Source organism: Xiphophorus maculatus, chromosome 24, assembly GCF_002775205.1.
Source record: "Xiphophorus maculatus strain JP 163 A chromosome 24, X_maculatus-5.0-male, whole genome shotgun sequence".
In the NCBI taxonomy this organism is placed as follows: Eukaryota; Metazoa; Chordata; class Actinopteri; order Cyprinodontiformes; family Poeciliidae; genus Xiphophorus; species Xiphophorus maculatus.
In genome coordinates this window covers 11,797,246-11,822,630 of record NC_036466.1, presented here as the reverse complement: position 1 = coordinate 11,822,630, position 25,385 = coordinate 11,797,246, and the positions used below count along the sequence as shown (strand labels likewise).

At 38.5% G+C, this 25,385-nt stretch overlaps 2 protein-coding genes across 4 annotated transcripts in view; one reads left to right on the top strand and one right to left on the bottom strand.

Annotated features, from left to right (window-relative positions):
* Window positions 1-18,802, top strand: part of acvr2a (activin A receptor type 2A) — a 38,784-nt gene extending 19,982 nt beyond the window's left edge. The window contains exons 5-12 of one of the 2 annotated variants that reach the window (XM_023329255.1): window positions 3,704-3,727; window positions 9,411-9,554; window positions 9,630-9,773; window positions 11,913-12,058; window positions 12,522-12,636; window positions 12,714-12,852; window positions 12,922-13,052; window positions 13,260-18,802. In XM_023329255.1, coding sequence (XP_023185023.1) covers window positions 3,704-3,727; window positions 9,411-9,554; window positions 9,630-9,773; window positions 11,913-12,058; window positions 12,522-12,636; window positions 12,714-12,852; window positions 12,922-13,052; window positions 13,260-13,454 — 1,038 coding nt within the window. In that variant the 3' untranslated portion in view covers window positions 13,455-18,802. The remainder of the gene's footprint in view (window positions 1-3,703; window positions 3,728-9,410; window positions 9,555-9,629; window positions 9,774-11,912; window positions 12,059-12,521; window positions 12,637-12,713; window positions 12,853-12,921; window positions 13,053-13,259) is intronic. The other variant, XM_014471856.2, reaches the window with a different exon arrangement.
* A 709-nt stretch (window positions 18,803-19,511) lies between these two features.
* orc4 (origin recognition complex subunit 4) lies at window positions 19,512-23,964 on the bottom strand. 2 transcript variants are annotated; one of them, XM_005807368.3, is made up of 13 exons: window positions 23,870-23,964; window positions 23,311-23,384; window positions 23,152-23,228; window positions 22,944-23,034; window positions 22,796-22,871; window positions 22,636-22,721; window positions 22,332-22,532; window positions 21,836-22,009; window positions 21,688-21,774; window positions 20,821-20,929; window positions 20,651-20,746; window positions 19,850-19,917; window positions 19,512-19,769 (listed from the first exon to the last, which is right to left on the bottom strand). In XM_005807368.3, exons 2-13 carry the CDS (start codon window positions 23,365-23,367, stop codon window positions 19,587-19,589), a joined length of 1,305 nt encoding a protein of 434 aa, XP_005807425.1. In that variant the 5' UTR covers window positions 23,368-23,384; window positions 23,870-23,964; the 3' UTR covers window positions 19,512-19,586. The 2 variants fall into 2 exon arrangements, with proteins under 2 accessions (XP_005807425.1, XP_023185323.1); XM_023329555.1 differs by lacking the exons at window positions 23,311-23,384; window positions 23,870-23,964 and having other exon boundaries at window positions 23,148-23,228.
* Window positions 23,965-25,385: the final 1,421 nt, after the last annotated feature.

Below are 25,385 nucleotides of genomic sequence, written 5' to 3'. Positions count from 1 at the left end.
AAAAACAACAAGTCTAAGAGGCTTATGGATCATTTTTACCTGGAAACGGATAAATGAGTGGGAAAAAATAAACAGCACAACGAGATCAGGGGTAACATATCGAACGCGATATGTAAGAGATTCTTCCAGCAATGCGTGAATAAAATGAAATATATTAGCCAGCATGGAGCAAATGAAGTCATGCTGGGCGTCTGTAATGGAGTTGAAGTGGATTATTGCATAAAGGAGTAGGTGTAGGAGAGCAGGAGGGAAGGAAAAGGAGGTCACAAGCGCAGGAATGTATTTAAAATCCGCTCGATGGGAATTCAAGCTGCTTCATTAAAACTTTTTCTCGCTTCATAGTATTTTTTTGAACAGTTTTGAGAGCATTGATCTTCCTTCCTGTCAGGCTTTCCGCTTCTGTTCGGCAGATGAAATCCAAGCCGTTCATTTCCGAATTCTGCCGTCACGTTGTGGATCGTCTTGCACCGAGTCAGTAAAATGTCAAAAACCCAGATGTGTTTATTGGAACTTTGTTTAGGTTTTCTGCACAGTCATGACTCGGCCTGCTCGATAATAGAGTCTCTGGGGAATGATACGCTGCACTTAGTCATGTATTTTTAATGTGACGGCAACAAATTGACCACATGTGTTGGATTTAAAGCATCCGGTGCAGATGGAAGGCCCTCTTGGTATTAATTGAGTCATATTGAAGGAATAATCATGTTTATTTCATGCATAGATGATGACAAACTAACGTCAGAGACTAACATCCAGCTTATGATTCATTTTCTTTTCTCACTTTGTTTTTGTTGGCGTCTTAAGGTCTTTGCTCTGTTTTCTCTTTTTGTTGCCTTAACTTGTCTTGTGTGGTTAGTTTTAGGTCAAGTTTTGGTTGGATTATATCTACATTTTCTTATTTAGCTTCTGTTGAAGACCATTAAGAATCAGATTAGCTGCTTTTTTGTGTTTTATCTTCACCTGGAGTTTAATCTTTGTTTTTTGATATTTTTTTAAAATGTTTTTTTACCTTAAAGATAATTTTTGTTGCTTAGTTTTAGCGTTTCTATGCCAGCATTGTAATTCTGAGGACTTTAGGTCCCATGTTTGTCGTGTTGAATCTTGAAGGACGTTTTTTATGTTTTTTATAGTCACATCTTGACCACTTTCTCTCGGTTTGCACCCACTGAACGTTTTTTGGTGAATAACATGTTTTAAAAGTCTTCAAAGCTAGAAATATTTTGTATAATAGTCAAATGTTAGCCAACATCTACATCAATTTCAAAAGGTACCCGTGTGACATAAACACATGCAGCAATAAGCTAATTAGCTGCATCAATGTTTCAACATACTATTATACTGAATTGTGAGTCAGTTTGTTTCAACACTTGCAATTCCCAACTTACCTACAACAAAGTGAAACTGAAACTTTTTCCAGCTTGAAAAACCTGCTGTCTGATGTCACTGTCAGTCATTCTTACATTCCTTTATTGTGAAGTGCTTTCAGCAACCTTGTCATGTCAGTTTAGTTTCTGGTGTTGCGCAGAAGAAAACACAATTTTTAAACCTGCTGCCTGATGTCACTCCCAGTCATTTGTACATTGCTTTGGCGTGGGGTGCTTTTAGAAAAACACAAAGCAAGGATTACCGTTGACATTTTTACCTTCACAAATACATGCACCATTATCTCCCGTTCTGAATATGTAATATATTTTAATGCGATTATTCACGTTCTTTATGTTTGGCTGTGGAGGAAGAAAACTGAGCTGCTTCTGCATCTCCTCATATATCTGTGAAAGTTACATGAAGCCAGGCTGGAGGTGGACTTAATAAAGCTGAAGGCTGATTTATCTTCATCACATTGCAAAAGAAAACAGAGAAAGACGAGGCATGTTGGCTTTTCTTCAGCACACATTTAATTTATAGACTCTGCAGGCCGCAACAAGATCACATCCAGGAAGAAACGCAGAGGAAGAAAGATGAGAACTGCATGAACCGGTGGTGTCGCCATGATTTTGCTCCAGCATGAAGCGCATTTTTGCCACCAAACCTCAATTATTCACACCTCGGTGCCAAGTGGAAGCAAACTGGAGTTGATTGTGTCTGAATGCACAAACCTTTAACACTCAAACACAACTCTCTCCTTAGTTTCTCCTGGTCTTAGCAATCATTCCAGACTACACTCTTGATTCTAAAACTACTTGGCTGTGTGAAGCCTTCCTCAACCAATCCTTGTTTAAGAGATTTTAGGTGTCTGAGCTGTGATTTGACTCCATTGTTCCTCTAATTTATTTCTGAGCGAGTCTATTACTTAATGTATCTATTTACGTTGGGAAGGTTCTTTATTCCCACCCAGACCTATAAATCTCCAGGAATCCAGCCTGAGTCGCTCAGCTGGGGGATAATGTTGACAGTCTGGCAGTAAATGAGTTGTATTGTCTTGGCTGTATTGACTTTTATTTTGGTTTTAAGATGTAAATCTGTTCATATTCCATTTCTTTAAGTGTCCTTTGAACTTTCTCACATTCTGTCACTTTATATCAAGTGACTTTAGTCCATTTTATTGATATTTTATGTAATAGACCAACACAAAGTAGTCTGTAATTTTAAAAAATGTGGCATGAATTGGTATTCAGCCCCCGTGAGTTTACATTTGAACCATATGTATGTTGTTATATGTGTTTTCTACCATGTGCATGAATGCATTTTAAGGCAATTTGATGTTTGACCTATAAAATAAGAAGTTAGAAGTGTTTTTAAAACACTTCTAACTCAAGTGTTGGTGGATTAAGCTATTCGTTGGCGGCCTGTTGATACTGGAGGTCCATTGTAAATTATTTAGAATGAAGAAGTTTCACCAAGACTTCAGTTTTAAGTTTCCACAGGAATGTTGTTTATGTGTGAAAAACACTAAAAGTTCTCAGGAGTTACAACTAAAATTGAAATCATAAGCTCAAACATGCATCCAAATACAAAACATTGCATGTTTTTGTCATTGTAGAAGTTAGCAATGTAGGTTTACAGATGATAAAATGTCATCTACTTGTTCCATTAGCAAATTATTTCACTTATAAAAATACATTTTCCCCAGGTTTTAAGTTAATATTTGCACTAGAACTAGACCAAAAATAGTTTCTACTATTTTGTCTTTTTTCAGTGAGGCTAGTCTTTATTTAGCGCTGTCCATCTTCCCATCAGTTTGATGTGTTTCCCCATAGCATGATGCTGCCACCACCGTAGCTCACAAAGGGCATGGTGTGATTAAATGTCCAGTAATAGTTTCCATTTTGAGTTCTTTACAGAACATGTGTTTATACAGAGATCAAGTTGTACTGGATTATATTTAGGGCAGCTGATAAACTTTTTATCCATAACATGACAAAATGTGTTTAGGTTCAAAGGCCACCAGTTTCTTGCCTCTCAGTATCTGATGTGTGCATGTTTAAGAGTACCGTTGCTCTGAAATGCTGTTTATGTCATCTGTGACACATTCATGCTCGCTGGGTTTCCACCCTTCATTGAAGCTACCTTTCTGTTGCTAAATCTGCTGCTAACATGTGACACCTGACCTTATCCATGTGTCGCCTCCATCCTCAAATCAGACGTTTGGATCTCTGACTCGACGATCGGCCTGCGTTTCAACCTGCCTCTGCTTCATCCACTAACAGACAGAACGCGGCAGTAATCTCTCCTCTTTGCTTTCTTATGCTCCTCTTCCAACAAGCACGCCTTTCATATTATGGTGGAGGTAAGAGCAGTTTAACTGACGTTCTTTTGGGTAGAGGTCGTGACCTCTCCACCTCAGTCCTGCACCACCGTTATGTTTGCCTTGTCCAGTACCGCCTTGCTTACTCTGGCTCACAACACTTTTTGTTTTTCTCCCCCTCGCCTGGATTAATTGCATGAATGAATGCCTTTTGTTTGCTTTTGTGCATGCAGGAAAGTCGCCATCACGGCTTTGAATGCAGCCCCTCGTTTTTTTCTGTTTTTTATTCTACAAAGGTTCACTTGTGGTGTTGATGTTTGTCATGTGACCCACTTTTAAGGATTTATAGCTGCTTCTTCTTCAGTAGAACGGACATCGCAGACCTGAGCATAAGAATAGGAACTGTTTTTGCAGATACAGGTTCTTGAAATCCTTGAAAACTTTGTGTTTTCAAAGTTTGGAAAGTTCTTGAAAGTGCTGTTTTTATTCAAATTGCACAATTTTGTAATATTGCGCAATCTAATGTTTGATTAAAACATTGGATTACAGTTGAAACCATTTTAATACACTTAATAACACATAATTTTATCTCCACTGAAGTTAAATCAGATTAAGCTTTTATTGTTTTAAGTTAGATATAATTTGCTAAATGCTAGAAAACTTAGCAAGAAAATTTTCAGAGATATAATGTAACTTTTTGTGTTTAACCATTTAATTTGAGCCGGAAGGTATTTTACTTTAACAAAGTTTGTTAAATATTAATGAATATTTATTGTTCCTAATTGCTCAATGACTTATTGATTGTCTTATATTTTATACGTCAAACAAAGTTATTTAAATGTTTTGTCTCAGACCAATCAGGGGTATGTTAGAGAAACATTTCAAAACAGATATTTTGTTAGATTTTAGTTTAACATATCCCTGCTGTAGAATGTAAAATACAATCACAAGACATTTTAATATCAGTAATATTTTAATAGTGAATTGAAACTATCTTTTTTAAAATTTCTATTGTTTTTAGCTCCATGTCCAAGAAAATACTTGAGTTTTACCGTTTGAAAAGTGACCCCTGTGCAGATATTTATGTGTGAATTTGTCTGCAGACGTCAGAGGAATCAGCTCTGGCTCATTATCAGCCTCCACCAAACGTGTGTGAAAACTCAGGCTTCACGTTCCGGTTTATTTTTGCATCCTGGTTTGCATCAAAACCCAAAGTGGACGATTCACGCGGGGTCCAAAGGAGTCGTTTTCATGAGACAGACGGGGGGCCGTAACCCGACTCGGCCATAGGAGCCGGTTAACGGTTGGGAAGAACGGTGTGAAGCAGCAGTTTCTGTTTTCCTGCTTCCTGTGGGTTGCTGACTGCGTGTAATCCGCGCCTTTCCGCGGCCTTGGCGCCCTGCGATCGGACAACTGATCCGGTGGCTCCCCGGCCGGGCCGAGCCTCTGGCCCGCTAGGCGGTTTCCAGAAGCAGATAGACTCCACAGGAATTCACTATCAGGATTAATGATGCAGTCGTAGCACCTTCATGGATCATTACTATTTCTCTCATCTCATTGGTTCCTGTCGATTAAAAGGAATCTCTCTTGGTGGCGTTTTTACTGGTTGATGAATTATTATAATCCCCGTTGTGCTTCTGGAATCTCCAGCAGCTCTAGAAACTCTTGAGCTTCACTTACATTCCTCAATTCTTGGATTAAAACAAAAGGTATTTTTAAAAGTGGCACCTGGAGGGTCCGAAACCTCGACCCATTTTCATTGACAAGCACATCGTTCTGGTTCCTTTCGCCTCTTATTAACATCCTCCTGGAATTATAAACCTGCCAGATGTCCAAAATATAAAGAAGTCCAAATAAACACAAAGAGGGATGGCTTGAAGAAATGTGATCCAAACCAGACTGCGTTTGTGACTTGTGTTTGGTTTGGTTCAGCAGAGACACACAAACATCCTGAATTTTAATTTATTCACAAAAGTTTGAATTTTCTACTGCAGAATTTCTTTCAAAATCTGACTTGTTCGCAATCTTTAAAGTCAAGCCACAGCAAACTCCACTGTTCCATGTTTTCTCTATTGGTGGATAACATCTAACTGATGTTTTCTGGAGTAACACATTCATGATGTTTCTCATCTGTTCTTAATCCTTTCTGTAAATTGGCAACGATGCGCTGGTGTTTGAGATCATTAAGCCTACTTCATGTTGTAAGACAGATCCTATTAAAGTGATATTTCCCTAACTGTAGCTTCATAAAGAATTAATTTATTTGACAAAAGATTATCAAAATTATTTATTTTATGAATGGAAGTTCAGATTTTAACAAAAATTAGGCAGTGTTTTATGTTGTGCATCATATTCATTCCACTTAAAAGAAGAAGCGAGATTTCTTTGTTTTAAAAAAAATAGCAATTGCATGTGAAAATTCTTTGCTGCACATGTTTTGTTTGCTTTTTAAGAAAAATAAGACCATGAACCACATCTGGTGGATCACCCACCAAACCGTGACGGCGCTTTCAGTTCTGATGAGTCTTTCTGGTGAAGACCTGTCATCACAGCAAATCCCATCTGGATGAAAACATGACGTCAGGCCGGCTCAAACAGGAAAACTACACACACCTCCCTGTCAGAGCAACACTTGAGTCCTTATTTTGATAGATAAAGCCTGTCTGTGAAGATGGAGGCTGCTGTGAAAGCCAGCCTGCGCAGCATGGAGGGTCGTTTTCACCCTGATTTGGCCTGTGTTTGGTGTGAAAGCACCATGCAGACAGCAGGTCTGCCTTACAGCTCTCTGCTGGCTTAAATAAACATTCAGATCCTCCCTTCACCCTCACACCCTGTAAGGCAGAGCGCTCCCTCCCCCTCTGCTGGGATTTTCCTTTAAAAATACACAGGAAAAAAAGGAGAGGTGTTTTCTCGTCATGTTTTTGTCCTTTTCTCCCTGCTGTCACAGAGATAGAGTTAAAAGCCACTGGCATACTTTAGTCAAAGGCCAAAGTTCATGGCCAACTGTAAAATTTCCGCCTGATAAAAATCAAACCAATAAAAACTCCCACATGGATGCCACTCAGCTTGCTTCAGAGATCCTGTCAGGACATGCCATATAAACTCTGAGTTCCTTCTTTTACTGCGTGTGCAGTTCAGCTGCTGAGGTTTGGTGAATTAATCTGAGGTCGTACGTGTTGCCTGAAATCCTCCTTTTATTCCTCTGACAGCCCAGGACTTGGCTGGAGTCTGAATCTTTTTTATGAGGTTAAGAAAACACACTCCCTTGATGCATCACTCTGAGCAGACCCTGTCGAGGCCTCAGGGACTTGAAAGTTGCTGCAGTTCAAGTGAAAACATGAACATCCTCGCAGGCCAGCAGCCTTTTTCTTTCTTTCAGAGGCTGAGATTTTACAGCAGCATATCTGGTTACATCAAAGGCCGTCAGTCATGTGCTCGTCTTTCTCCTCCACCTTTTATCCCTTCAGAAATGTGACTCCAGCGCTGCATGCTTCTTTCTAACCTCCCCTCCTCTCTGCTCCTCACGCTTTTCTCGCCTCTGCTCCAGCGTCCGCCGTCGTCCTCTGTGAAGTCACGTGAAAGTGATCAGCCTAATCCTGATCACCAGCTGTGTTTAACCTACTTTGGATCGGGAGCGCTCGGCTGCCCCTGCTTTGGCTTTTTGTTTGAACGGTATTAGCATGAACACAGGACGCATGCAGGAAGCGCGACCCGCCACACTCAGACACAGTGGCTCTGGTGTGTTTTCTCTTATATTTGTAGTGACATGCAAACTCTAACAGCATGATTTCTCATAATCAAACATACGTTTTGCATCCCTAAGGGGAAATATTAAATGTTGCTCATTTAGATAAAGAGTTATTGTAGATAGTAAAATGTACAGCTTTAACCAAACTAGTCAGAGATTGACTCGACTGAACTGATTTTGCTCTCACAGATTTGATATTTGACTTGTGACCATTTCTGCAAATTATCCTTCTTCCTATCTTTTGTTAAACATCAAAAAGTGACATTTTAGTTTCCTTCAAGTAAAGTTTTTAGAGCTTAAGACTTTTAACAGTGTGATTTTCAGATGTTTAAAATCTAAAAGTCCTTATTGCAAATCTTCTGACATAAAATCAAACACACTTTTCTGGAGTTAAGAAATCGACTGCAGCTGTCCTCTAGATGTTATTGATGTAACTTGATGAATTAGAATTATTTTATATGTTATAATTGATACTAGGTATCCAGTTTAGCTTGGGAAGGTTTGACTTTCACATTTCATTCTTTTCCCACGCTCTTGTAGCGTATAATTAAAGCCCACTGCTTTCTGTTTTTTCCAAATATCCACAATAGCAGTCATGAGTACTCTTAACACAATTTTTACCAATTATGACAGAGCTATCATAGCTGAGCTGAATGTCATTCTGTGATCATTAGACACTGGACTTTATTATATAAAGTCAAACCTAACTTGGAATTACTTTCTCAAACATCAGTATTGGCTTCTTTAACATAAATATTGTAACATTTAGTGCTAGAAAAGGCAATAATCAAAGTTTTAACAACCAATAATGCCTTGTCAGACCTCGAGAAGAGCTTAAAATGAAACTTTTACGATTTTTAGACAGCTAAATTATTTCTCGTTTTACCGGGAAGATACCCAACAGTTGTTACTCTGTGATGAGGATGTGTTTGAAATCATTTGAGCTTGAAAGAATGATGTTTGAAGCATATCTGGGATCTTCTTTGGCCCCGCAGCTCTGAGAAATTAAAGTTTGTGACGCACATGTAGCAGAAGTTGGCTGCTGTAGATAATGAAGTGTTTTTGTGCAGCCGTTTCCTCTGTTTGTAATGTAATTAAATGGCAGTCAGCTGGAACAGTGGAGGTCAGGCGGAGGTCTGGAAAACTACATTGAAGACTGATTGTAGGGCTGGAAAAACATCACAGCTTTGTTAAAACATCTAATTCCTGAAAAACATGCAAGATGCTTCCAGATCACAAGGAGTTTTTAAAAATGCAAGTGTGGAAAAGCGTAAATACAACATTAATGCTCTATTCCAAGATTGTTTTTAAACAAACTTGTTATTTTGTGAGACAAAGGTCAGTTGTTTCTTGTTTTCTCATCATGATTTGCTCGAATTCAAATCATTGTTGCAACAAAACAATCCAAGATCTCGCTTTGTCAAGATAAAATATGGACATTTTCCACAACAAAACGACTAAAGATTGTTTTGTAGTATAGATTAGTGAGATTAAATAAAGATTTTTAGATTTTCTTACCAATAGTTTTGAAGCTAAAGCATTACAAACAATTATCTGAATAAATAAGCCTAAAGCAGCTGCAAACAGAGGATCGCAGGAGCCTCTGCATCTGTAAAGCTCTTGATTGGTTTTTGGAGAAATCAAAAAACGAAAAGACACAAAGTAAAGAGGAATCAGTGGATTTCTAAGCTTTTCTCTGTGTTTTTTTCTCTCTGGCTCATCGGCTTCCAACTGGCAGGTTTCCTATCTCAGATTCAAGCTCAGGCCGCCCTCTGGGGTTTGACTTAATTTGAAATAAATGGATCCAAACCCTGCTGGCTCTGCAGCCTGCCCTCAGCCAAAAACAACTTCCCTGAAATCCGGACCGAACTCCCACAAGTCCGAACAGCAGAAACATGAAATAAAGCAATAAAAACTCTGGGTAAAACCACCAGAGGGCATGTTGTCACCTTCTCTCTTCCTTCTGCTTCTCCACAGGATCCAGGACCTTCGCCTCCCTCCCCGATCCTGGGCCAGAAGCCGCTGCAGCTCATCGAGCTGAAAGCCAGGGGGCGCTTCGGCTGCGTCTGGAAGGCCCAGCTGCTAAACGAATATGTGGCGGTGAAGATTTTCCCCATCCAGGTAGGTAGTCCTCACCTGAACCTGCGCTGGGTTAGCAGCAGAGCGGTGAAGCTGAATCTTCTTCTTCGGGTGCAGGACAAACTCTCCTGGCAGAACGAGTATGAGATCTACAGCGTGTGCGGCATGAAGCACGACAACTTGCTGCAGTTCATCGGCGTGGAGAAGAGGAACAACAACCTGGACCTGGAGCTGTGGCTCATCACCACCTACCACGACAAGGTTCAGCAATCAATCTTATCAATCAATCAAGTTTATTTGTTTAGCACATCTCACAAGTACAAAATCATAAAACACACCACACAGTAAACCAGTAATATTTTATTTATAATGATTCAAAAGGTGGATTTTTAGTCTAGATTTAAACAAACTCAGTTTTTCAACAGTTATAGATTTGCAGTGCATAGAAGCTGAATGCTTCTTCATGTTTGGTACTGGGGGCGCAGAGCAGAGCTTTATGCAGCAGATCCTTAAATCGTTCAGTGATTTATAAACTAACAACAGTATTTTAAAGTCTGTTCTCTCAGTGGAAGGACTGTAGAACTGGGCGATGTGCTCTATGTTCCTGGTTTTAGTCAGAACGCCAGCAGCAGCAATCAATGCAACTCAAGATAAACGCATGGATGAGATTCTCTAGATCTTCCTTTAATTTTGTAAATGTTCTTCAGGTGATAGAAGACCGTCTTTGTAACGGTCTTTATGTGACTAAGAAGGTTCAGGACAAATTTCAGGCCTGATCTCAAGTTTCCAGCTGTAATAACTGAATCTGTGCGTTGACTCTAAATCATTCCTCTTTAGTTCCAAACATCATAAGTTCAGTTTTGTTTCTGTTCAGCTGGAGAAAGTTAAAGTTAAAGGTTAGTAATCGATTCTGTTCTTCCTGCAGCTTCTAAAGGGGATCTGCTGGCTCTATGCAGGCTTTTTTGCATCAAAATGGTTGAAAAATGTCCAATTTATTCTAGATGTGGTGGCAGAGCTCCAGCAAAGCTGCAGAATTTCTTTAGAGGCTCTCCTCTGAAGCGGTGGTTGCACAGTTCAGCGGCGTCTTCACGCTTGATTTATGCCTTGATATTCGATGCATCCGAGTAGCTTTGTGTGGGGAAGTCTGCATGCAGAGGCTTGCTTTAAATTTCCTGCAAAACTCCCCGAGTTTCAGTCTTGTCATGTAATCAAAACGTGGATATTGAAGACGGGATTCAAAGAGAAAATGACTGACTGGTAATTTCAGGGGGAAAAAGTCAAACACGTCAGAAGAAAGAACAGTTTTGTTTTGTTTTTTATACAAAAGCTGAGTTGATCAGTTCATTTGTAGGAGCCATCTGCCCTCTAGTGGTCACTACCTATAGCTACACCAGTCTTTAATGGAAAAAAAAAATCTTGTATTTTTGCTCCTATTAGATTTTGTTTGATTTATCTAAACCTAAAGAATCTCACATTTATTATCCATTCTGATCTGCATTCATTTATGGGTAAACAGTATTGATTAATGTTTTCCTTCTCAATAAATCAACGCAGTGTCAACAGAACAGTTTGCACTTAACTAGAGAATAAAAACTAAGTTTAAATGGCAGTATAAATAATGGTACCATGTTAATTTTTTTGTTTTTTATTATTTTCTTTTGTTATTTGCTTGTTTTATATTGTATTTTTTATTTAATGTGCATTGGTCATGGAGACACTGCCAAACAGTAATTGGTTTTTTTATATTCAGTTTAATCTACATTTGTTTTGGGGTTTTTTCCCCAAATTTATTGCTTGTATTTATTATTTATTTATTTATTTTTTACTTAAAGCTTATTTTTAAATTTTATTTTTAATCATGTTTATTCTATTTTGTCTGACATTTTGTTTTGCTTAAATATGCTGCCTGGACATGATTTTTTAAAAATTACCTTATTATTACTTTTGTAACTTTCTACTTCTTTAATCTTAAAATTAGTTTAATATATTTTTTTGTATTTTAATCTTTCTGATTTTATCTTAAAATAAGGAGGGAACTGATGTTTGAACTGAAGTGAAATCTTTATTCAAACATGTAAAATGTCAGACGAAAAATGAAATAAATATGAAAACAAATTAAATATTAAAAAAAAACTTTTACATCCAGCTTGAAAAGTAGTAAGAAGCCAAAACCTATTGAAAACTGTATTGAGTTTGCTCTAATTTATAACAAAAGTTAAAGAAAATGCATCTAAAAAGATTATAATTGCAGAAAAAAAATTTTTTTTTAGATTTTGAGCTGTGATTTTTATCAAACACTGTAAGGCAGAAGCTGATTTCAGGTTGTTGTTTAGCTAAAACTGACCTCTGTGTCCTGAGCAGAGGTGATTTAATGACCAGAACCTCTCTGTGTGTGAGCAGGGCTCCCTTACCGACTACCTGAAGGCCAACGTCGTGTCCTGGAACGAGCTGTGCCACATCGCTCAGTCGGCCGCCCGCGGCCTGGCCTACCTGCACGAAGACATCCCTGGACACAAAGACGGACACAAACCGTCCATCTCCCACAGGTAGCCTGTCGCAATAAGAAATAAATAAATTAAAACAAGCTCAGTCATTTACATCTGCATGATTTATTGTTTTTCTCTTTTCTCTTTCAACATCTGGATGATAAAAGGGTTTAATGTGGTGCATTTGAAGGACAGTTTTGTTTAGAGAGACTTCATAATTCATTTTATTTGTTGTTTTGTTTATTTATTTTGGATATTTAAAATGTCTTCCAGTTCCAGTGTGAAATGTCCATTACAATTTAAAGTTTATTGATCTTTCAGAATGTTTTCTTACTTTATTATGCCATTACTATTATGTTACATTAAAATGGTCTCACAACAATATTATCATTTATCGTAATAACTTCTGGGTCAATTTATCGTCCAGAATAAACTGTTATCAATAACAGGCCTACTCACAAGTTCACCTTCCTTCCACACAGGACGTATTTTATATTGTTTTGTTTTGCTTTTTCCTTTTCAGGGACATTAAGAGTAAGAATGTTCTGCTTAAGAACAACCTGACGGCTTGCATCGCTGACTTTGGCCTGGCTCTGAAGTTTGAGGCTGGAAAATCGGCAGGAGACACACACGGACAGGTGACATGAACTCCTCCTGCGGTTTCATCTCTGCCGCTAAATCTGGACTCCTCTGATCATTCTCTTCTCTCCTGCAGGTCGGAACCCGCCGCTACATGGCTCCTGAAGTCCTGGAGGGCGCCATCAACTTCCAGCGCGACTCCTTCCTGCGCATCGACATGTACGCCTTCGGCCTGGTCCTGTGGGAGCTGGCGTCTCGGTGCACCGCTGCAGACGGTGAGGGTGACACAGCCGCCTCGTCTGCTTCCAGCAGAGGAGCTGGGCTTGACTTGTTTGTGTCTGCAGGCCCTGTGGATGAGTACATGCTGCCGTTCGAGGAGGAGGTGGGCCAGCACCCGTCTCTGGAGGACATGCAGGAAGTGGTCGTCCACAAGAAGCTGCGGCCCTGCCTGCGGGACTGCTGGCAGAAACACACGGTGAGCGTCTGACGCCTTCAGCCATTCATTTGTCATTTCATTGTCATTTTAGTAATTATACAGGTTAAAACAAACAAAACATGCCAAAGTCATTTTTTGCCAAAAGAGGATTTAGGCGAAAAGTGGCTTTATTTCAGGAAGGTGAATATCTGTTATATTATGAACCATGAAGGTGTAGCTGTGACCTTTAACCCCTGCCGCCCCCAGGGCCTGTCCATGCTGTGTGAAACCATCGAGGACTGCTGGGACCACGAGGCCGAGGCGCGCCTGTCCGCCGGCTGCGTGGAGGAGCGCATCAGCCAGATGCAGCGCCAGGCCCCCGTCATCGGCCCCGAGGAGATCGTCACTGTGGTCACCATGGTGACGAACGTTGACCTCCCGCCCAAGGAGTCCAGCTTATGATCGGCTAGTCGACCCAGAGGGGGAGCGAACGTCCGACCCTGGTTGGTCGACTTCCTGTCCTCCCCCTCCTCTTTTATTTTTAACATTTTTTTACGTTTGTCTTATTCTTTGGTTCCTCACCGCATCGAGTCGAGATCCACCTCATTTTGATACGTGTGCCTGAGGATTTTCTGTTTCTTTTTTCTCTTTCCACCAAGCGGGACGATGACGCTTGAAGGGAAAAAAAAACAAAACAAAACAGAAACGACTATAAACCCGCTGGTTTGATCATGTATTGTTTTTCTATCCACACGCGAGACGAACTCGCAGAAACCTCACTGAACTCTCAGCGCATTTTAGTGTTAAAAACCAGAAGAAGAAGAAGAAAAAAACAAGAAGCTGTTCTTCTTCTGAAACGACGATCGTTCTGCCAACAAAGCAACGGCTTCTGAATGTTTATAGTGTATTGCTGCTGTACATAGTGAATCACGGAGCCAGACCACCTGGTAATCATCTTCACGGGGGAGGGGGGTCCATTTCCAAACCATACGCCTCCTTCAGCCAGCTATACCTCAGTTCAGACGCTCACAGTTTCACCCTTCCTGCTCCCTTTGGTTTCAACTTGATGCTAAATCAATAAGTAGAGTTGAGAACTGGATATTTGTGGTTTTTATTGTTCTTTTCAAACGAGCCGCTCAGTATTCGCCAGCTTGCTTCTGATCCGGTTGTTCGGTTACTCTCTTTTTGATACACCTCAGGAATCTTTGCTACTCGATTTAGTTTCTCTCATTCAAAACGCCGCTTTTCGCTTCAGACCCGCCGACTTCTGGGAACCTTGTAGACGCAGCCAGTGGAGCCCCTCCCCCCACTTCCTCCTCCATCCTGGTGCCATTTCTTACCTGTCTGTATTAGTTACTCTCGTCGATGTCAGGCCAAACGGATGTACAAGACGTTTTTGAGGGACGTTGAACACTGGTGCCGGCATACCTGCAGTCTCCTCAAGCTTCGGGGCGGTTTCGCAGGACGCAGTTTGACGAAAACAAAGTGAAACATGAGGAAACTTCTTCCAGAGGAGAAGGAAAAAACCCAAACACATCACAAACTGCAGTTATAGACACCAGGTTTCCACATAACACAGGTATAAATGTCACTAATTTTGGGCTTTTAACTCTCTGAGTCTTAAATTTTAAATCTCCACCTGAATATTTTTGCTTATTTTAATTGTGCGAAGTTCTTTAAATGTCCTGTGAGTAAATATATTTACCCATTTATCCATAACAACTGGAACTTTCAATATCTAGCTGTTATTTTCCCAATTTACCGTCTATTAAAAGATTTTCATCAGATTAATTTCACTTCCTGCTGCATGGGGGTGAAATTACCGTAATAACTTGATATCGGCTGTAAAGCGCAACGTCTTTTCAGAAAGCGCAAAGTGTCGTGGAATTACACATCTGGACTAAAAGTGTTCATTATTTATTCAAAAATATATAAACACACCAAACTTTTAAATGGCAAATTTAAACTACAAAATTAATGAAATAGATAACAGTTAATTTCACAAAAATTTAGTTAGTTTTTGTGAAATTTTAATATAATTAAAGATCCAAAACATAAATTGTTGCCTTAATGGTTTTCTTTTATATTCTTGGCCAAATTGCTGCCATTTGGGGGCCGAACAAAATCATTTCAAGGGCAACAAATTGCCCCTGGGCCACATATTGGACACCAGTGTCAAAATCTGAAAGCACCTGAGGGTCAAAAAAATTGATTTTACCTACGCAACAATTAAATAAGCAGCAAAACTTAAATTTAACAAATAAAGAAGTTATATTTGTTGTTGTTTAAACTATTCTAGATCCAAAACTACGTATTAATTGGGGAAAAAAATTGTATTAATTCTGAAAATTATATTCTCATCACTATCGATTCTTATCTCTTTGTGTTTGACCCTCAGCATGATAGCACTCCACTGTGCTCAACACTTACTGAACATTTTAGTCTGTTTCCTTTTATCTGAAATCCAAAGTTTGGGTTTTTTCAGCCACATCTGAGCAACGTTTCCTTGAATATAGATGTATTTACATCCTCACTAAGATCCTTAAACTCAAAAGCCCAAAATTAACGACAATTATCCTTATGAGTTTATGCAAACTTCCACTTTAAATTCAGTTAAAATCCAGAAACTAGAGCTTGAGATAAACCTGTGGACGGTTTTCTTGCAACAACAACACAGCAAACCTGAAGGAAATCGAAGCCATCATCTTATTTCCACTCTGTAGCACGAGAACAGCGTCTGTTGCTTCCTTTCTGCTGCCGCTGCCGTTTCAAACGCAGCTCTCCTCAAAGGTCAGGGACGAGAAAAAGAAATCTCCAGCAGCCCTTCAATAAGCACTACCTCACTCGCAGGGATTAATTTTGGGGTAGAAGAGTGGCAAACGAACCAAAATCAGGAAGAAATCAAAACGACGATTGAAAGCTTCTGTTGAAGTTGGAAAGAAGTTTCCTCATTTTCACCCATTTAACTCAGAAAATCCCAGTATTGTGTGTTCTCAAATGCAAAAACTCAAGCAGTGTTTGAGCCCATTTGGATATTTAACCGCTGTAATAACGGATCAGCTTCAACTGCGATCAGGAAACCGACCCCAGCCGATAAACACCATTCAGGGATTCAGTACTATGCTTTTCTAAGTTCTAGCGAGTTTATATGCAACCAGTGCCGCAAACTTTGCCCTACACCTCTGTAGGATCTGCTGCAGGAGTGGCTTTCAACACACACACACACAAATACCTTGTAGCATTTTAGTTGTTTTTTTTGACCTTGCATATTGATATGTCGTATTTATTTTTTGATTTATTTTCTTTTTCTGGCCTGAAGTTTCGGGGATCAGAGCTCAGGTGCGACTCTCGATAAAGTCATACGGAGTCGGCACGTTTTGCGGTTGTTTGTCGTCGTCGTTACTACGGGGTTGTGGGTGGGTTCTAATTCAGGAAATATTTTCATCAACTCAAAAAAACAGTAGATATAAACTGTAACATGCTTCTTTCTATTCAGTCTATGGACAAACGACCGAAAATGAATGTTCTACAGACTCCTGGATTCTATATAAATATATATATATATATATATATAAATATAAATATATATATAAAGTGTGTACTTTGATGGATTGAGCCCGGCCCGGTGTAACTGTAGAGGGCCTCGCATTCGGCTGGTGTCGTGTGATTGTGCCCTGTCCTGTAGAAAATGGTAAAAGCAACACGTTTGGGTATTCATTTATGCACCAAACAATTCAGTTTATTAAAAAAAAAAAAAAAATCCAGTTTATGTTCACCAATGCTCAACAAAAGCAAAACATGTTTGCCATTTTGCCAAACAACCGTTGTTCCCCCTCAGGTTTGGTTAAATCTGCCACATGAAGGTGTATGAATGGGTTACTGAGCATGCAGGCTTTTACAGTTTTCCACAGTGACCTTCTCCAGCCCAGCACCTCACATTGCTCTGCGTATAAACTTCCCGTGAAACATTTGTGTCTTGTTGCCCCGCCCCCCAAGCCCCTCTATTTTAGGCAGTCTAGGATCTGTACAGACATAATTACCCGTTCTTGACTATATACTCTGAGCTGAATCTTTCTAAGTGCGTGTTGAACTTCAGTGTTTCCTCTACATTCACTTTGTGTGTGAAAGTTGCCCGTTACTATGGTGAAAAAAGAAAAATTTTTTTAAAAATAGCTCATGTTTGTGAAGCACTTGAATTAAAAGGAAATAATCAACATTAAGCCTGAGGCGTTCCTCAGGGAGGCTGTTTAGTTACCCTAACTTTTGTTCTCAAAGAGCCATTGCAATACTCCATAATGTGAAATCACAATCATTTACCACGAGTATTTCCAGGGTTCCTACACAGTAAAACACAATTTACTGTGGAAAAAGCATTTTTCTCCTATTTTCTGGTATTTCTGTCATGATGCTGGGGTTGAAATGAGCAAATTGACTCATTATCTTCTCGACACAATGAGATAATTAAGCACCAATCTTCACATCTTATTGTTTGGACATAAGAAAATTAAACATATTATAGCATAAGTTTAAAAAATGAAATAAAAATAAAAATAAGCACAAGACCAAAATGTGTCTATAATGAAATAATCGAACCGTTAAAGAAAAAAAGGGTTTGATTTCTGATTGTTTTGAGATGATACACATCTTTTAAGATAAGGAAATAATAAAGCTGACAGTCTGAATATCTCAAAGTTATTCAACAATAGAAGTCTTAGTAAAAGCTCTAGTAATTAATTTAAGCTCCTGTCATCTCAAGAAAGTTAAACCAATAAGAGAATTTGATAAATATGTTGAGATGATGGAATAATTAAGCTATTGTTGCAACAAAATAAGCTTATTTTTAAAATATTTACTTTAAGATGATAAAAAAAAGGAATGGTAATAAAGGACTCCATATCAAGATAATAAAATAGATTCTTATTTTGATATGAAAAAATCAAATATTGAATTAAACAGCTTGAGGTCTTATCTTGAGATATTAAGATGGCGCAACAATGCAAAAAATTTAACATTTTAAAGTTGAAATATTTGTTACTATGATTAAAACGGCAAACAAAACATAGTTGACGTTTGAGTTGAGTATGAAACTTGAAGTGAGAAAATTAAATTGTCAACAAAACGAGCTCAAGGTTTAAAGCAAGACGGAAATTTAATTATCTTAAGATGAACACCAAACTCTAAAATGTTAGCTTGAACGATAAAGCAGCTTTAGTTCTTATTTTGAAGTAAGAAAATGAAATTAAGATCAACAAAACAAGCTAAATATCTTATCACAATCGTACCACCTTAACTTTTATGCTTATTTGGTAAAATAATACTGAAGCTGTGTAGGAGCCCTGCTTCGTTCCGCATTGATCTCCTGTTTTCCCCCCAACTGTTGGAAAGGATTTTAGAGGAAACATTGAACCTCGGTGACTAGAGAAACACAAACACTACAGCTGTTTTTCACCCCACATTTCTCCAGACTCTGAAGTGGCAGCGCTGATCTGAGATCTGCTGGTTCCGTCTCTAACCATGGCGACGGAGGGTCTCTGAAGCTCAAACCAATGAGCAAATTGATTTTTGTTTAGTTTTATTTTTTAACTGTGACTGTAAATTTCTTGTTGTAAAAATAATGTGAAGATAGAAAGCTATCTGGATTGTTAAGAAGAAGGAGAGAAAAGTATTAGAGCAGCGTAGAAACCCTGGAAACATCAGAGAGAAGACGACTGATCCCCGATCAGCGCTGTGGCTCTCCGCCGACGTTAACATGGTTTTTATCAGCTGAAGTGATCCACGTGATGTAAATAAATGTGTTTTTAGATTGTGAACGCTCGCTCTCGTCTTTATTGTGTCTCCGATTGATTTGTTTGAAAACTGAAGTCACGTTTCAGGAGGAATTATCACACAAATTTAATTTTTCTGGGATAATTAGTTGATTTTCCCTGCATGTTTTGAGTTTTAAACCTAAAATTACAACACAATTCAGAAAAAACAATTATCTTTTTAAAGAGGAGTAATTCTCTTTCTTGTGTGAAAATCCTTCAAATAAAACATTTTTTTATTGCTGCTGTGTAATCTGTCACATAAACATTTCAAATTCTGCTGCCATCATATTTATTAACTTTACTCACCAGGTTAGAAATGTAGAAAATTCACCAGACCAGAGATCTTCCCTCCACAGAACTTTCCCACTGTTTTCCTTGGTATAAATTAGGAGTGTCCAACTTTTGGACCTTCTGCAATGATTCTTAACTGTATTAAAATAATCAGCTAAAGTTTTAAATATTTAAGCAGTTTTTTTTCATGTAATAAATATTTGACAACAGAATCACATGGAAAAATATTGGATCTATTTATAATTAAGTTGATCACACAGGTGGATTTATTTGGAGGTCAATGTTTGCAGATTTGTTCTAAACTATTGCAGTAAATGTTTGTGCATAAACGCCACTAGGTGGTAGCAGAGAGAACCTTCAAAGCCAAATTCAGATCCTAGATTCAGTTAAAAAAAAAAAAAAACAGATACAATGAAAGTAGCATTTATTTTCTTTAATAATTTATTGTGAATATTTGAAACTAAATGTTGGGTTTATTTTAACAAACATCCAGAGTCTAAGCGAACGCCGACATGGCCCACTGCTTGACGTCTGTAGGACACTGAGGGTATTTCTGCAGCGCCTCCATGATCTGACCATGGTCCAGCATCAGCCTCATCAGCTGAAACTCCCTCTGGGTTTTAGCCGAGGCGCCGTCGGCAGGTCGGATCAGCTCCAGCTGCTGCAGATGTTCGAAGGCCTGCGGTGGGGGGAAAAGACGTAACTATGACAACAAGATCTACCTGCAAAGCTTGTTTGCTAAATCAGAATGAAACTTACCTTCATGATGACCGGCTGCTCAAAGTTATACATGGAGTTGGACTTCCTCTGCAGGAACTTCTTAAACTCTAAATGCAAAGAGTTCAAGTTATTAAAAACACTTCAAAATGTGTTTGGCTGAACTTTAGGTTTTGGCATCCAGAAATCATAAATTTGTGTTTTTATTTAGCAGAATGGATATTTCATCTACAATGATCAACTATTGACATTTTTAGTCTATCTTGTCTAAATGTATAAACAGAAAAATATAATTAGATTTATTATTTGCAGACTAAAGTGACATAAGTGAAGTTTCTCAAACTCTAAATCTGATTGGTTGATCAGCCCGTTGTGATGTCTCCTCCCTCTGGAAACACTTTCCATTAAGCTCACATTTTTGTTTTTAAAAACAATTTTTTATAAATATTCTAATTTTAAAATGTCACGTTTTCATTAAGTGTAAGTGGAAAATCATATAAATAAAGGCCTCCCATGTTTCCATAATGGTTTCCACTCAGGTTTTCTTGAGACCTAAAGCATTAGAGACGACTTTGCAACCCAGACTGATTTGTCAATGAGTTTGTTTCTCATAAGTTAGTGATTCAGGGTATGATGTGTTGCTTTTTCAGATCTTTTACCTCATATTTTTCCTACTTTGTGTCACCAGATAAGTTCCTACATTTTCACACTGAATATTTAAATAGTTGCAGCGTTTTTTCCCTTTATGCTCATGTTGGTGTGAAACTTGAAGCTGAGTTATTCTGCAGAAAACAGAACTTATAGTGACTTAATTTATTTTTGCATTCACATCTCCAGGCCTACCGTTGTGAACCATCTGCAGATTGAACGGCTCTCCTTCATAGACGTCGTTGAGGTGCTTCATGGCGATAATCAGACACAGCTCCAAGATCGACAAACCTGCCAGAGAAGAAGAAATCTCAGGTTTAATTCGGATGTGAAACTCCGGACGGGACTCAGGTAAACTGTTTTACCGTGGAGCATGTTTGCGTTGGCGTCGGCGAGACACAAGCGACTGGCGTCCAGGAGATCCGCCGGCGTGATGGACGGCCTGGCCACCGAGACTCGACTCAAACACAACATCTGAAAGGAATAAGTTTCCTTCTTTTGGTGCAGCAGGACATTGAATAATTCAGAAAAAAATCTTTCACATGTGAATGAAACCTAGGGCTGGGTTTTTTTAAACAAAAAATAAAGAAAAAAAAACACTATCGACTGAAAAATTTAAAATGGCAGCCATGACCATCAAGGGAAATTTAATGTTCCTCTAAATTATCCTTTATTTATCCCACATGAAGACTTTCAGTGCAAAATCATACATAACTGGATCTACAGAAATATTTACAACCATTTTTTTTCAAGATGGCCATCCTGGTTGTCATGGAAAATAATTATGAAGTTGAGTCACCGTAGATAGAAAAAAAGGAGTAAATTTCCACCATAAAAGTCAGGTCTTAATCTCAGATTTATAGACATTTCTGAGCAAAAGTTGAACATTTGCAAGAAAAAAAAAATTTTTTTGGATTAATCTCAGAAATTTTCTAGAAATTTTTTATTTTATTTTCTTAACTCAAAACAATCATAGCCTGCATATTTTCAACCATAAACATAATTTTATTTTCTTCATCTTATGTTTTCAAAATAGACATAATGGTGAAAATATACTTGCACTAAAATCGTCAGTAGTTATTGTCAATAACAAAAATCAGCAGAAGCTAACTCTAAACCACTAGAAAAGGTTAAAAAAAAACAAACGGAAACTCTTGATAAACCACTAAGTAACATTAACAGAAGCTAATGCTACCAATTTTTACAGTAATGTGCTGCTTTATTTGTCTCACCAGCAGCGTGTGCAGGGAGCGGAAGTCCGTACTGGAGTTGAAATGTCTCTGCAGAACCTCTTCAGCCGATCTGTCCTCACAGAGCGTCTGCAGGAGACGAAGTCAAGATCAAGAAATCCTGTTTCCGTTTCAGGACTTACTGACTCACCGTCACGGCGGCGTTCCACTCCTGGGCGAACTTTCCATCCAGGAAGTCGTCCGGCAGGCTGAGCTGATCTCGGACCCGCTCCAGGTACTGAGGGAACGTCAGCTTGCTCAGCAGGTGGATCTGACGGTGGGAAAACCGAGACTTCACCCGCTTCTCCAACAGCTCCAACACATCCTGGAACAAAGAACCAAGAGACTCATTATAATCCATTTTATTTATTGTTTTGGTTGTGTGAGGTCTTATATTATATTAATAAACTGCTGAGAAGAAAATTAATTGGGTGGAAATCTGGTGGGTTTTGTGTCATTACAGCTTCACCAATTGACCCGTCAGACCTACTACACCATTTTCTGTGGCATTGCATCCTGTTTTAATCATTTACAAAAATGTGCCATGTCTGTTTTTCTGTATACAAGGGCTTAGAAATTATGTCTTGTCAAAAGCACTAGAGAAGGTTTGACCTTTAATCTGAATAATGTATGTATGCATGACCCACCAGCCTGCAGGTGAGGCCAACTACAGCGACGGGCGCCTGGGCAGACTGGGCAACATCAAACAGGTTGTACAGCAGAGTCTGGTTCTTGTGGCAGGCGAACAGATCGAACTCGTCCAGGACGAACAGCACCGGACGGCTGCTGCTGCGATCGCCTTTCTTCAACGCATCCAGCAGGAAAGTCAAGTTCTCCGCAAAACTTCCCTGAAGTCAGACAGATATCTGGTTTTGAAGCAGTTTTCTTGGAGAGAAAACTGTGCAAGAACTTTTCTCTGCAAAAACTTCTTGCAAAGTCGTTGTTACTCACAAACACTCTGTCGCCAACAACGTTTTCCAGCTGGAGCTGCCTTGTTATTTCTTTCAGAGCTATTCTGTCGTCCGTCTGCAGGAGGCCTGAAAAGAATTGATGAAAGGATGCATGAAAACCGCTCTGTTCGAGATCGTCTAGTGAAGCAGGTGGAGCTTACCGTTGAGGTGAACCTGCAGGAGGTTTTTCTGCACCTCTGTTTCCTGTGACAGCTCCCTCAGGACGCTCCTCAGCAGCTGCAGACACAGAAACAGACGTCACGCCTCGGGATACGGCGCTTTTCCAACGCTAACCCGATGGAGGCTCACCATGGTTTTCCCCGATCCTCTAGGGCCGACAATTAGCACCGAGTTGCTCTCTCCATGGACCGCAGTTCGTTTCAGCAGCTCCGCCAGGTGTCTGCAGGTAAACATTCAACATTATTCCATTTTTATATTGTAAATTTTGTTTTACTAGGACACTTTTGTGAGCTAACCTGGGTGAAATTATTCCAAAACCAGGGATAAATTCACCTACTTGTGTTGAGCCTCCACTCCCTCTGGTTTATCAGGAAGCTGCTGATGGCAAAATCTCTTCCTTAAAATCTGATGAACCTGAAAATAAAACGTAGTTTACTACAAATTTATGATGTAATCAACATGAACAAAGTAAGGGGAAAAGTTCTTCATTTCAAACCTGATTGATGCATTCTCCAATAGGTAGATGAGCATCTTTTGCTTTTCTTTTACTCATGATGATGTGAAAAAAACCTGTAAAACATATGGTTTAATGTTTTAACAAATCGGTTCTGTGCGCATTCTACACTTTAAATCAACAAATATGTATTCATGTTGCTAAATCATTGAAAGCAAAAAAGTCGGAATTGACTAAATCTCTTAAAAAGATCCGTCAGTAGTTATTACTTGTTTTATTATCAATTACGTATTTAGTATACTCTACAGATGGCCTAGCGGGGTGATTTGTAAGCCGAATTGTAAAGAGGGCATCACTTTTAAAGAATATTTTCCAACAATTAATTGAGACCACTTATAAACCGTCAGAAACGATCAAATTCCTAAAACTGCTGAATTAAAACCAAGAGTTTGGTGTAACGTTCATTCCATTCTCCCTCGCTAATAAATCAGCCCGCAGCTGCAAAATTCTGAGATAACGAACCTTTAATTATATATTTAATAAAGAGTTAATTAATATAAGAATCGGCACAGACAGTAGCCGGACAGGAGAAGTCTCTTACCTAAAAGTATTATGGTGAAAATGCTTCTCTATCTTCGCGGGAATGCATCACTGATGACCACTTCCTTCTTATGATTGCAGCTCACCTCTGATTGGCTGAAGCAGGCAGCCGACCAGAAAGCGGCACAGAGTAGCGAAACAAATAAAATACAAAAAATAAAATAAAAAGATACAACAAACAGGCTTAACATAAACTCACAACTAAATAAAAGTATTCTTCGGAATTAAAAAATAGTAATAATAGAACAATAATATCAGAGCGGAAGTTGAAGTTTAGAAACAGAGATGTCTAAATGTCGCCCTCTAGGGGCAAAGAAAATTATAACGCAGGCGTATTTGTTTATATTTATAGTCCGTCTTTTTTCATAAAAAAACAACAACATTTGAATATATTGTATTTATATTTCACAGTGTTAAAATTCCTTAAACAGTTACAGTCATTATTTGTGTATCATTGCTCATTCAAAACATTTATTGTTATTTTCCGGGGTCATGTTTGTTTTGTCCAAATTAGATTACTGAATTTATCACTATATTTATTTCCTTAAACTGTTTTATTTGTTTACAGGGTTTGTATTTTTTTATTTAATATTCAATGTTTTGTGTCTTCGTAATCAAATTTGTCATTTTAATATTTTTATGTATTCTGTACAGAACTAAGAAATAAAGAATGAAACATGAAAAATTACATGTTGTATGAAGATGATTTACAGCTAAATTAAAAATAAAAGTAATATTAAGCAGTGAAAAAATTGTGAATGTTATTTTTCTTGTATTTTTCTAATATATCTTAGAAAAAATTCACATTACATTTATAAGTTATTGTTTTTATTAAAATGTATGAATCTGACATTCCTCTGACTTTGATTAAACTGGTTCAGATTTTCACTCCTCCTCAGTGAAGAGAAATCTCTGGTTATACTGTGGCTTTAAGTTGATGGATGAAATAAGCAGAATAAACTAGCAGATATCTCAGAAATCACCTGCTTCACTGAGCGCCTGTTTATTCTGTCACATTATGGTAAAATACGACCTTCTGCTGACATACTTAGCTTCCTGTCTGCCCTTATATAAACACATGAAGAGGTTTTTTAAAACCGCGGCCGAACTCGTTTATGGTTTCCTCAGGTTTGACCTTCAGAGCTGCAGCCTCTTCACAGCCGAAGGCCTCATTTTCAAGCTTTCATGGGTTTTATTGATCCTGTTTGAGAGTCTGTTTTGGGTTCTGTGTCAGTTTTTTAGATTTGCACATTTATTCTGGACTCTTGTTTACAATTTAGCTGCTGATAATGAGCAACACTAAAACGCAGGATAATAAAATCCTTTTGTGAAATAAATCAAATCATTAATTGCTCATTCTGGGGGATTTTTTTTCTTTGGGAAGCTTTGGGTAATTTTGTTATTTTTTCCAGACCGTAATATTTTGGGGGAAAATTCTCTTTTATTCTGTTTAAATAAATGCTCTGTTGATTTTTTTTGTTTGTTTTCTTGGTGTTTTGTCAGATTAGAGATCCTTT

Bases quoted from the DNA above. Each gene is read 5' to 3' on its own strand.
- orc4 (XM_005807368.3), bottom strand. From the start codon at position 23,367: ATGAGTAAAAGAAAAGCAAAAGATGCTCATCTACCTATTGGAGAATGC. The intron at 22,010-22,331 runs GTGGGTCATGCA...TCTTTGTTCCAG, and splicing joins TTGGCCTCACCTGCAGGCTG to GATGTGTTGGAGCTGTTGGA. The intron at 19,770-19,849 runs GTAAGTTTCATT...CCCCCACCGCAG, and splicing joins AGCAGCCGGTCATCATGAAG to GCCTTCGAACATCTGCAGCA.